We start from the raw sequence: 13557 nt of genomic DNA on the forward strand, positions 1-13557 counted from the left end.
CAACAATAAACTAACTACATTATCTCCCCCGAAAGCACCCAAAATCTCTGGAAGTGATAACCCAATCCATCCGAATTACTCAACCAACAATTAAAACTAATGAATCCCCATTACTCCAAAAATTCAGAGTCATTCTACCCAGTGAATCATCAAGCAGATGATTAGATTACGTCTGAAGGATCATTCCTTTTATACCCATTTTTGCCACTTACAAGAGAGTATCTTCCTGAGTGTCTTAAAAATTTCTCATTCTCGGACCCTGCGGTTAGCCACCGGTTCGGGTTCTGGCGAAAGGGGGAATTATACCAACCCACGGTAATAAATTAGTCTGGACATTCCATGGAATCTAGTCACCTTATAGTTTAAGTGAGAATACGTATCTAGGGTGGGGCAGAACGAGCTTCTTCGGATTAATAGTCAACCCTGTAATGTTAAGGGCGTGAAATTCTAGGTAACCATAATTTACAATATATTGCGTCAACCATTTTGCACTTTTAATCATTTTTCACTTAAATTTTCGGTAAAAGTCTTCGAAATCATTTCCACTGAAATTTCAAGGAATTTTGTGATTGAAAATTCATAATTCCATGGAGATATCCGTGGCAACTGTAAATTTCAGTTTAATTATTCCGGGGAAATTAATGAAAAATCAGGAAAAATCACAGAAATTTTTTCTTGAATTCCGGATTTTTTTGTCAAGGAATTCCTAAAAAAATTCCTGGAATCTCAGGAATTCCTAAAAAAATTCCTGGAATCTCAGGAATTTTAAAAGAATCCCCTGAAAATTCAAGGGTATTTGATAGTGAATATTCACTTTCACGTGAAAATTCATGTAAATTGTGGGGTTTCTGACTTTCTACTGCTAAAAATGAGACTTTACTTTAAATTTTCAGAGGAACTTGAAATTCCATTGACTTTCTCAACTTGAATCGAATTCTGGGTGTTTTTCCGATAAATTCAGCCAAATTTTTTCAACAGTGTGTACCTAAATAAAGAGAGCATCGGTAACTCGTACATTTTCCTTACATTATCGGCCCGTCGGCAATATGGAAAAAATACTAAAATTATCGATGACCCATTTAACCTCATATAAAAGCAGCAACTGTAAAATTCATTTTTGTTGTTGTCCTGAACCTGGTGCTTCTGAAATTTTGCAAGGAGTGCCTAAATGAATTAAATAATATGTGAAAAAAATGTCATAAAATTAGCTGCATTTTTCGAATATCCTACTCCTCGCTTGAACAGCGTTAAAATTCATTGATCGCAACACTCTGTACACTGAGAAAAAAAAAATTCTAAGAAATAGAAATTCTATGATTGATCCAAATCGTTCATCGATTGAATAGTCGCAAAAGAAAATGCTATTGTAAGACACAAATATCGATTTAATTTTAATGTTTTCGATTGAAAAAGAATGAGATCAGTTATCTAAACTTTTTTTTTGTTACTACCGACTTTTCAGTAAATACAAATCAATGTCTGTATTATCAGATACCTTCTTCGAATAAAGTATGTAATTATCCAATTTATCAGCGTCACAATATCCCGCAAAAGAATATCCGTTCAGTTGAAAGCAGAATTCATAGATGCAATAAAATATTCATTTGGTCTATGAGGAACATATTGTTGGATACTCATTGATGCAAGACTTTCGCGGTGAGCAGTTTCTTGTTTACGACAAACGCAATTCTTCATCATTTGAACTGGATATTTTTCCATTGCAATTGTGAAAAAAAAATTATTTGCGCCAAATCCGAAGCGTTTGGACTAAACCAAAATTGAATTGTATGAAATCGATTTTGTCGCAAAAACATCTATTTTCTAAATTTGATAGAATAAACAAAATATACTGTACTATAACAAAATCGATTTCATACAATCCAATTTTGGTTTAGTTCAAATCGATATTTCTGTCTTATAATAGCATTTTCTTTTGCGACTATTCAATAGATGAACGATTTGGATCAATCATAGAATTTCTACTTCATAGACATTTTTTTTCTCAGTGTATGGCACGAAGGGCATCATGCAAATGACCAGTAATAATCCAATAATTCCGGGTAATTCAATAATTTTGTATTTTCGAATATAAACTCGATTCCATTTCAGATTTCGTGGTATTGTTACCAGACCCACAACCCCACAAATGACTGTAATTTCGCTGTTATTGTGACGAATCAGCAGATATTATCGCTACCATCGATTCATTCTCGGAAATAATCTAAAGCGAAATGCACAACAATTTTGTCTCCTTCAGTCACACCTATGCATGATGGTAATTTTATTGTTGTTAAATACAGTACAGCATTTCCATGGACATGATAATGTTTTACTCGAAACTTTTCATTACCGTTGCGAGGGGAGTTGTTTTGAGATAACTTGGAAATTGTTATGAGAGGAGGAGCAGCCGCTGGCGGAGGGACAAAGAGTGCAGAGGATGCTTAGAACGGAGCACTAGGAGGTTAGAGAGCATTATAAGCTCTTGTTTGTGAATACTATTATGCACCTTAATGCTATGTATTAGGGTGATCTCAAGATGATCATACATGCTGCTTGAAGTGACTTCCGTGCAGATGGTATTAGTTTTCTTATTTCACTCCTTGCGTTTTTATGAATTATTTGGCAAATTGATTACTTCCCAGAAGATAACGCTTGAATTCTTTTTATTTGGGATATTATTTTTTATCGGGGAAGAGACTAACTGTTTTGTTTGAGTAACTGTCAGTTTCCGAGTCATTAGGACTGATTTGATCAAATAAAAAGTTTTTCAAAGATCTCCCATTTGCTAGGATTAAAAAAAAAATTTTATTCATTTTCCCCGGATTCCTGATGAATAAAATATATTCAATTGAGAAAAAGCAATGGATTTTGTCAGATTTGATTGAGATATTCGGTTTAGAATTTTCTCAACATAAATTCCTGCAATTTTTTTCACTGCATTATCCTCTACATTCACGCACGAAAAAATTTACTAGAAAAACCTATCGAATTCGTTAGAAAATTCTATTGAATTTCTATTAAACTTTCTACTAGTTTTTGGCTGATTCTATTGACATGTTCAATAGAAAACATTCGATAGAAAAAGTCAACAGAATTCGATTTTTCTATATAACTTATTCTTTTCATTTATTTTCTCTAGAATTTGCTCGACTCAAATTTTCCAAGTTTTTTTCATTCTATTTTTGTTTTCTTCTCATCGAGAAAATCAAACGAAAAAACTTAGGAATTTTGAGCCGAGGAAATTCTATAGAAAATATTTCAATGTATAGAAAAATTGAATTCTATTGACTTTTTTTACTAAATATTTTCTATTGAACATTTCAATAGAATTGGTCAAAAACTAATAGAACAGTTCAATAGAAATTCAATAGAATTTTCTGACGAATTCGATAGGTTTTTCTATTGAATTTTTTCGTCCGTGTTATCTTGTCTCGTTAAGAAATTCGAGCAAAAAATCTGGAAATATCAATTTAAGGAATTTTATATTAGAATAGAAAGATTAAAATCCATTTATTTTCAGCTCAGTTCAGTTGATGCTCAGTGTCTTTTACAGTTTAGTACAGACCATACTATAGATTCAACCATTTTCAATCATCAAATTTGTCAATTAATTTGCGTGAGAAAAATCTGAAAAAAATCATGAATATTCAGCGTCATTGACATGAAATTTTGCATAGAATTATTATTCTTTAACATTCGTTGTTTATAAATAACTCATTTAAATCGTTTAAACTTTCGAAAACGTTATTTTTTAGGTATAAACTCGATTTCTAGTAAAATCCTGAATATGAACAAATGTAATGCGATTCCGAAGGAATGATTTTTATGGTAGAAAATTGATTGTTCATAAATTATTCATAGAATATGCTCGTAATACTCGTATTTTCAAAAATTTCTATTTTTTAATTATTTCCTCAATCTTCCTCCAAACGTAAACTTTCTAATTTTTTTTTCAGACTTTCAAAATGTTTTTACCGGTTCACTATCGAGATTAAAATTCAGACCTGCAAAGTTTAAATAACAAAATCCTTGGAAAATGTCCACAAACTTAGGGTCAAGTGGGGCTCAAATGAAAGCTTTGATGTTCGACTACAAAAGTAGGAAAGCATTTCACTAGAGAAAAAAAAGTCATTGAAAAATCAAATATTCCATTGCTTTTCTATTCAAATGATCTAGAAATCAATAAAATACTTGATTTTTCAGTTCAATTATTCTGTGAAAATTCAGAACAATCAGGGAACAATTCAGAGAAAAATTGAAAATTCATGTAATTTTGTTTCTGAATTCATATTCCCCGAGAAATTCAATCAAATTGTGAAATTTCCATCTCACTCCTACTGAAAACTCATGAATTTCCATGAAATCTCCTTGATACTTGAAATTTCATAACCATTTTTTCCCTAAATCCGATTCAATGCCACTCTCATCAGATTTACTATATCTTCCATGAAATTTCAAAAAAATTCTAACAGTACTTGGAAATCCTTAAAGGATTAACTCGCAGAAAAGCGGCGGAATTTCCTCGTAAAATTCAAGAGAAGTAAATAGAATTTTCAGTAAAGTTCTGGTGGGGACTCCTCTATTGATTTTTTTCTACAGAAAATTTAGTCGAATCCGTAAAACGGAATTATTCAGTCCTCAGTTAAGCATGGGCGAAATCAGTGAAATTGATGAAACAATTTTTTTTTCCTCTTAAATATTTCTTCATCTTCGTTTTGAGAGAATAAAGAGGCACCACAAAATAAAAGATGAGAAAAAAAGAGGAAAGAGGTTACACCAGGGGCGCCACAAAATTATTTCGTCTGGTTCTCACGTTCGTCAGGACACCCTGTAGATTATCTTACGTGGTGAGTTTTCGGCACAACGCCGGAGAAGACGCAAGATGCATTCCAATGCAAATAATGCGCCCGCGGGTCGCGAAGGAACGTAATCGTTGCAATTTCATGCTTCTCAGAAAATATTCAACTTCTTCGTCTCATTTCACCGGGTATTTCCTCATTTCACAGCGCGTTGCCCTCCTTCATCACCATAATTTCTCTTCCAGAATCATCTCATTTGCTCGTTGAAAAATAGCTCTATTTAGTTAAATAGATGGTGAAGGGAAGTACCAATTAGCTAATATGAATTACTCCTTGGGCAGGGGGCAGAACTTGATGCTCTGAGTGATAGTCACATGTGTGAAATGAAAATTGAAGTAGAAATTGTCCAGAATGACAAGTTAATTAATGTGGATGATCTATATGAATGTGAAGGTCTTGAAAATTCTCTTGATGCTTTTTCATCAATAATGATTTTACTTTCCAGTTCAATAGACGAGAATTTCATAAGTCAATCCTTTTAAAAGATGAAGAATATAACTTTTTTTTGTTATTAATTCCACAGATTAACTACAAGTTTTTGTTATACAAAATGCTCAGTGGAAACTGTTTTTTAGAACAAACTCTAGAATTTCATTTTTTTATGGAACTTTTTCTCTTGACACGTTTCCTATAGAAATTCTTCGACATGAATTTTCTAGGCTTTTTCAGTCATTTTTTCTCCTCTTTGCATTTGACAAATCAGACAAAGAATCTTGAAAAATTTCATCCGGGAATGTATAAAATATATCTGAAATATAAAATATTTCAATCGAATAAGTTGTACAGAAAAATAAAAATCTAGCAATTTTTTTCAATACAATATTTTCCATTGAATTTTTCAATATAGTTGGCCAAAAACTAAGAGAAAGTTCAATCGAAATCCAATGGAATTCTCTAGCGAATTCACAACGATTGTCAATTAATTTTTTCGTACGGGTATTCTCATAATGGCAAACGAAAAAGAAAAAGGGTGAAGAAATTATGTCATTATCTATTACTTCCCATAAAATATATATTTCACACGAGTCGCAGTTTAAAGTGGAAAATGACTTTAGGTATCGCGTTGTTTCATTACTTTATATTGTACCCGATGTGATGATTCTTCGCCTTGGGCAATTGTGTCAATCAAAGTCATTGTTTATCAACATTTGCACGCACATTCTACCTACAGAAATGGCAACCAAAGGTTGATCCGTTTCAATTTGGGAAGGGATTCTTAAACTACTTAATTGACTCATTTGTTCCTCATTCACAATTTTTCATCTACGGAGCCAGAGGTCCCGAGTTCGATATCTGGAACAGATCCCTGGAATTGAATTTTTCGGATTTTAGCCTTGAAACATCAACCAAGTGACAGTTTCACTGAAATTTCCGGGAATTTTGTCAGTGAAAATTCATGATTTTCGAGGAAATCCATGGAAATTATAAATTACAATTGAATTATTCCATAAAAATTAATGGAAAGAGGAAAAATCGGGCAAAAAAATCCTTAAATTTTCATTTTCTTGAAATTTCAGGGAAATTTCTTATTGAATTTTCATGTTCGTTAGTGACGCCGCGAGACATTTCATGAGGCATTACGAGACAAACTTTTGGAAAGATGATCTTGGTGTGAAAGAACATGGAAATCTATGCTCTCGTGTCAATCTCAAAATACGCAGTATCGACTCCTCTCGCAATGACTCCGAGTCAATTTATTTTATCTCGGTTTTCAGTTTTTTGCATTGTCTGTATGCAGAAAACCGAGACAAAAACCCAGATCTTGTATTAAAAATCACGAAAAGTTTGAGACCGAAATGAGATAAATTGACTCGGGGTCATCACGAGAGGAGTCGATACTGCATATTTCGAGACTGAGCCGAGAGCAATGATCTCCGTGTTCATTGAGAACGAGATCAACTCTCGAATGTTTTGTCTCGTAAAGTGTCTCGCAGCATCACTGATGTTCGTATTGAAAATTCATGTACACTACGGCATTTTCCTCTTTTTTCCATTAATAAATCAGCAATATCCTTGAATTTTCAGAGAAACTTGAAATTTCATAGCCTTTCTTCCGTTAAATTGAATTCAGTGTGATTCCCCGGAAAATTCAGATATTTTTTTTAACAGTGAACATTAACCAAATTCAGAAATTTGGAAAAAATTTCTAAAATTGTGTGAATGTTCAAATGAAAACATGAATTTTCAGGACCAAATTACCCTGAATTTTCAATTAATGTGCAATTTCAGAATATAGTTGTCCGAATTTTCCGGATTTCTATTGATTTTTATACAATAATTGAACTGCAATTCACTATTTTCATTCATTTTTTCATGAAATTGTGAATGTACAATGATAAAGTTCCGTGAAATTCCAGGGGAACTGTCAGTGGATAAAAATTTTCAAGAAGTGTACCCGACATTTCTGCCTGAAATTTTTAACAATGCGGTGATCCACAATAGAAACATTTTTTTCTGCTTTATAGGGTATTCAATCATTTGAAAACAAAAATTACGATATTTTAGTGAGTTCCTTTTTTAGGGTAGTCGGAGCGGTTGTTGTTGGGGCTGCGGTGTGCGGTCGCATCCCAGGATTGGGGAAGAGTCAGCGTGAACAGTGTAGAAAGGCGCCTCACGCGATGCCAGCAGTCGGCGAAGGCGCTGAATTGGGTCTTCGTGAGTGCCGACACCAATTCAGGCATCACCGATGGAATTGTTCGCACGTTGCCAATGATCGTGTTTTTGGACACGTTGTGGTTGTAGGTAAGTGACTGTATAAATTTTAAATTTCAAAATTCTACGGCCCGGTCCAATCATATCAACACAACAAGCTCTCTCCATAGAATAAAAATTGTCAATGACCCAAAATGCTCATGTGGCCATCCCGAACAGGATCTCAACCATATTTTGTGGAACTGCCCCAAGTACGAAAACAAGAGGGTTAGAATGATGCAAAAGATTCGAAAACATAGAATTGCCACCTAACATCAACCGTATTCTGTGCTCATTGAAGCTACCTGTTATAAAATCTATAGATAAGTTCCTGAAAGACTGTAACCTGAAAATTTAATGTCAAAACACAAAATGCTCTGTAACAAATCAACAATTGATACCGTAACCGCAATGTAAAGAACTATTTTTTAAAGGAAATAAATCCTATACGGATTTCTAATGCATTAATAAAAAAAAAAAAAAAAAATTCTACGGAAATTGAGAAAGCTGCTCCGGAGTAGGTGAAATAATTCGGGAGTAATTTCCGCGTGATTCGAAATCAAGACTTGCGTTAAAGCAATATTAATAAACACCAATTGAGTTGTTGAGTGCAACGAGCAAAAAAAAATTCCAAAAGCTTAACAGAAAATTATCCATCATTGATAATTTTTTCCGTGAAATCTAACTTTGTTAAGTGTAAGAAATTGATCAATCAAATTCTTTCTTTAATTATTTTAAAAAAATGATAATCCCTTGTTTGACTAGGGTGTTCGGATCTAACACGCCATTTCAGACACGCACGAACATGAAGTATTTACTGCAGAAGTTTGACACTGACGATAATTTTTATATTGGGCATAGTGGTTTTATTTATTTTTTACATTTTTTAAAAGATTTTCTCCATGTTTTAACCGCTACTTGAGGGAAGTTCACTTGTGAAAAGTTCGAAAAATACTTTTCCCAAGTACTTTTTGTATCTTTGAGTGAAGTACCACCTCTGCCGATCAAGTAGAAATAGTATTGAGAGGAAGTAGCTTCACTACTTTCTGCTAGTACTTTTAGTACTTTTCACAAGTACCAAAGGTACTGGTGGAAAGTAATTTTTGAACTTCTCTCAAGTACTTTTATGACTTAATTTCAGTACTTCCAATTGTTTACTTCATTGAGAAACGCGAATGTTATCGACGGATAAAATGAACTTTCTCTTGCATTTTTGTAAACAGAAGTGTTCAGAGAAGATATTTTGTAGGAAAAAATCAGTAGATTGTGATTTTTATGGGTGCTTTCCAAACCGAATTGATTCCCAATGTTCAGAATCAGAATTCATGTTATTCTGAACATAATTTACGATTTGAAAAGCATAATTTACCCGTTTGGGAAAATCGTAAATTACGTCTTTGGCAACGTGAATTACCATTTCAAAAACGTATTTTACCTTCAGATTTTTCTGTGTTCGTTTGTGCTTCAAAATTTGGGTCTTCATTTGTAATCTTGAATGAATTTCTAAAAAAATTATGAGTACTGGATTGGAGTACTATTGCTACTTATATTGAGTTCTGTTGGTACTTTTGAAAAGAATCAGCCAGGTGCTCAGTACAAGTACTTTTTCTAATTGTCCCGAGTAACAAAAGTACTTGTGACAAGTACCGAGGTATGATACTTGCATCCAGTTCTTTTGTGCCTTCGAAAAAGTACAAAATTTGCCTTTTTCCCAGAAACCCTTTGGTACTGGGTAGAAGTATTTTTTCTACTGATCAGGAGTAATTAAACCACTGTAATAAATTAAAAAGAAAAGCACAAAACAGAATAAAATACATTTAAACAGCAGACTTTCACTCGTACTCAGCATCTATTTTCTAAGTCTATTCAAAGTATTTTCTACCCATTTTCAAAGTCGTTCAGCGATTTTTTTCAGTTAAAATGCTCTTCAACATTTTAGTGGATATCAGAACTTCTATTTAAGCCCATTCGAGGTTACTGAAAAAATTTGGAATAGTATTTAAACTTTGAAGATCTAAATTCACCAAGGAGAAAAGGGTTTTATTTCCAGGGCCTCGTCCCTAATTTTTAGCCATCTATTTCCATCACGATTTTATCACTCACTTTTAGTGACATTATCACTCGTTTTGTAGTGGCACCATCACTAATTATCAGGGGCCGTTTTTAATTTTGAGGAATCCACTACCAAATTTCACTAATACAATCACTGGAGATCAGATATTTTAATCAGTGTTCAGCATTACGAATAATTGATGACAGATCCATAAAAATCAGTGACGTGTTCCCAAAAATAAAAAATTATGTTTCTCTGCCTGTGATTTTCAAATGGCTAAGTTTTCAAATGTTGAAATACTTTTTCTTATGAATCAATAATATATGTTACAAACAAATTATTTGTGAGCATGTGTTTTAATTTTACGTGAGACATCACCATAAAACTTCTCAAACCCCTTCCAATTCAACATATCAAGTAGATTGGAACAATAAATTCCCTGCAGAAAGAAGAAGAGAATACCGGAGGAACATGCCTCTCCATTTGAAATGAATTTTGACGTTCGAAGTGTCTGGAAAACAGGTTGGCATGGAAATCCATCACGTGAGGAGCGTGACCATGGAACGTAAAACGTTTTTTTTCTTGTAAAAGAGGCGAATAGTATGATGCCGCCGTATATGTTCTGTGCGTTCAGGAGTACCCGCCCAATCCATATTTATAATCAACGGGACATTCAAAAGAAAACTGGTTTAAAAGGCAACACTGGTGTTAAATAGTTTACGTGTGGATAGATCCTGAAGAAAGAGACGGAATAGTTGACAATTCAAGAGAAATAACTGATGTCATCTTTTTATCCCTTAATATGTCCACTTTTCCTGAGTTTTGTGAACAGTGATCTAAACATAATCCATAATACTCTTGTTGCCGTGGAAAATTTGCCTTTAATTTTTATACTCACTATTTCTGTTTCAAAATGCGTAGAGAGAAATGGAAATTTTTAACTATGGTATGAACGTCATAATAGTATATTTCAACGCTTGTGCGTAAAGTGAAATTTTACGCACGTTTCCCGTCCGCAAAATTCCACGTTTCACACGTTGTGATGAAAAATAGGGATCCACACTCGTGGGAAAAGTTTTCTTTCACGCTTAGGGCGGGAGTACTCGCTTTCGGCGAGCCCTACACACATCCCACGGGTCAAAAATAGTATTTTTCCGGCCTGTTGCGATGGGGTTTTTTTACTCGTATGGTTGGCCAGTCCTCGCCTACGGCTCGGAGGCCAACGCCACACGAGTAAAAAACCCCATCGCAACAGCCCAGGAACAATATTTTTCTGTAGTGATTTTCAAGTTTTCGAGTTTGGGAAATATGTAATACCAATTCCCAGACGAGAAATCGTGAGAAGCAGTACAGCCACTGGGGTTTTCGACGAGTGCGAGGTTGGCACGCCGAGCCGAAGACCAAGCGCTAGGCGCGAACGATATTTTTCCGTAGTGACTTTCACTTTTCGCAGTTCGGGAAAGGGTCAATACCAATGCCCGGGCTCGGAAAAGTGAAGGTCTGTACGGAAGATGCTTTTACGCACTCGTATCGGAATATACTATTGTGTTATTAGTGCGTAAAGTTTCACTTTTTCGCATGCACATGTAACACATCCTATTTTTTTTTATGCTTGTCGAGTTCAATGTTCGGACCGGTAATGGGAGTAAAGTGATTATTTTTTAGCACGAGTGCATAAAGTTTCAGAGTATGCGAAAAACATCCGCTTTACGCACACCAAACTGTTTCGAAAAGTACACTTTTCAGGCAAGTATCACAAAATAGTATATTGTGGTACTAGTGCGTAAAGATCCACTTTTTCTCACGCACGTGTAACATATCCTATTGTTTGTAGTAGCTGCCGAGTTCCCTGTTCGAAACGATAGTGGGGGTAAAGTTGTTGTTTTTGTGCCCCTTGTCATCAAATATTATAATTATTGTATTTTCACACAGAGAAAAAAAATCGTGAAAAATGATGTGATCATACGTACTCGTAAGATAATCTGATCTTCCGGAAATTGTTACGTAAAAATACGGAAAGACTACGAAGCAAAAATTAAATTTTCTATGTCAGATTCGGAGAATTTTATGGATCGAAACGTAATGTTGAGGGGTTGAAACGTAATTTTCGAGTGACACTTCATGAGAATTTGCATAACGGACAGTTCGACAAAGCATTCACAGAGAAAAAAATTTGGATTTTCGAGAACTTTCTACCGATTCTTAGGAATCTATCGCCAATTATCGGCGACAATAGATATTACACTGATAGAACGGATTAGTTATTGTTAACGAATGGATTTTGGTTGGAGGTTAGGGTCTATTCGGTCTCACCAAATGTTCATTCGTTAATAGTTAATGAATGTATATTTGAGGAGCCTTGTTCGACTTCACTTTACCCATTCAAGTGAACCATTCGTTAACTATTAACGAATATTCATTTGGTCATATTCAACTCTACCATTCGTTAATAGTTAACGAATCTCGTTTGGAATAAATGAATCATTCTATCAGTGTGACATATCCCTGAGAAACCACATTTTTATCTCTGCGTTATTTATGCTTCACGATTACGCTTCACAATGTAATTTTCACCTGATTCCGATGATACTTTCTCTACAGAAAAAGGATTTTTATATGAAATGTCCCTGAGACTTTTTTTTCTTTTATTCACTGATTTACTAATTTCTTCTGCAATAATTTTCGAACGGAGGATCTCAGTCAATTCTTCTCAATTCCCTCGATTATAATTCTCTAATTACTTGCTAGGAGTTATAAAATGGAGGAATGCTCATTCTAAAATTGATTCTTCATTGCATGCACAAAGAAAGCAATTCATTTTTTTATTCTACTCCGAGATCCAAGTACTAATGCGGAGAGATAGGATTAGTGCGAAACCCGGTATCGTGCTACCACAGTGGTAGCAAAACATAGACACTTCAACGCCCACGTGGTGGAATTACATGACCCAGGAACAACGGTGTTGATGGCTTTCAAATCGATATGAGAGATTGTGCTGGAAATAAAAACTCGAGAAGCAATCATCGATATTTTCTACTGCACAGAGAAAACAATATACTGAGCTCCGTTCTTCACGTGCATCCAGGAATACGCTATAAACATGTATCATATTGTGTTGCGTATCAACATTTTTTATTTATAAATTTATTGACTAATGGACATAGTGGAATCCCCTGCATTATCGGCCGGCCGCACGACTGAGGTTTTCCATGGTTTCCCTGGCAGTCCAATCTCGAATGGGGTGCAGCTGGGGATAAGTAAGTCGGCCCATGGTAACGCAGATAGGGAAGGGAACAAAAAATATAAAAACCCGAGAGGGTATACATATGGAACAGGAATATTATAAATTTATTTTGAAACCAAACACGGAGAGAAATGTCCAGTAAAAATTACGGAACTCACAATTCACTTACCGATTACGGAATCGACTCAGAAAATTTAAGTGACGGTATCGTAATTTTTCACAAGAGATTCGGATAAAAATTATGGAACACTCCGGGAAAATTCCGTGACAGTTCCGTAAAATTTCTTCCAACCACATTTCGCTCCGAAATTACGGAAAAGATACGTAATTTTTATTCAATATTTCTCTCCGTGAAAGTAGATTTCTGGAAAATTTGGAGAGCTCTCAAATCTCTCTCTAATTCACTTTCAAGTTCGAAAATGTAAAACAGGCTTTTAGCTAGACGCAAGTAAAGTTGTAAATTATATTGGAATACTCGTGAGAAACTCTCAAATCTCATGCATTTCAGAAAAATTACGTGCAGGGAAAATTTTGCACAGTGGTCCTTCGACCTATCAAGGTCTTGCATTCAGTAGAGTTTATTACAAGTTAATATGAAGATACTCAGTAGTAATACCCCAAGAGCTTCAAAATTATTGAGAATTTCCCGATAGCTTCGTTGCAAACAAATGAGGGTGTCAAGTTTTGCACATTAAAAAATGCCTGGCGCT

At 34.6% G+C, this 13557-nt stretch overlaps 1 protein-coding gene across 3 annotated transcripts in view; it reads left to right on the forward strand.

The window, feature by feature from the left end:
• Window positions 1-13557, forward strand: part of LOC107038764 (protein Wnt-7b) — an 89865-nt gene that overhangs the window by 38647 nt on the left and 37661 nt on the right. For 2 of the 3 annotated variants that reach the window (XM_015258017.2, XM_015258018.2), the window contains exon 2: window positions 7381-7601. In XM_015258017.2, coding sequence (XP_015113503.1) covers window positions 7381-7601 — 221 coding nt within the window. Of the gene's footprint in view, window positions 1-375; window positions 452-7380; window positions 7602-13557 lie in introns of those variants that run through there. The other variant, XM_015258019.2, reaches the window with a different exon arrangement.

The sequence above is a fragment of the Diachasma alloeum genome, unplaced genomic scaffold (genome assembly GCF_001412515.2).
Source record: "Diachasma alloeum isolate Michigan unplaced genomic scaffold, Dall2.0 Dall_scaffold_00288, whole genome shotgun sequence".
NCBI classification, from domain to species: domain Eukaryota; kingdom Metazoa; phylum Arthropoda; class Insecta; order Hymenoptera; family Braconidae; genus Diachasma; species Diachasma alloeum.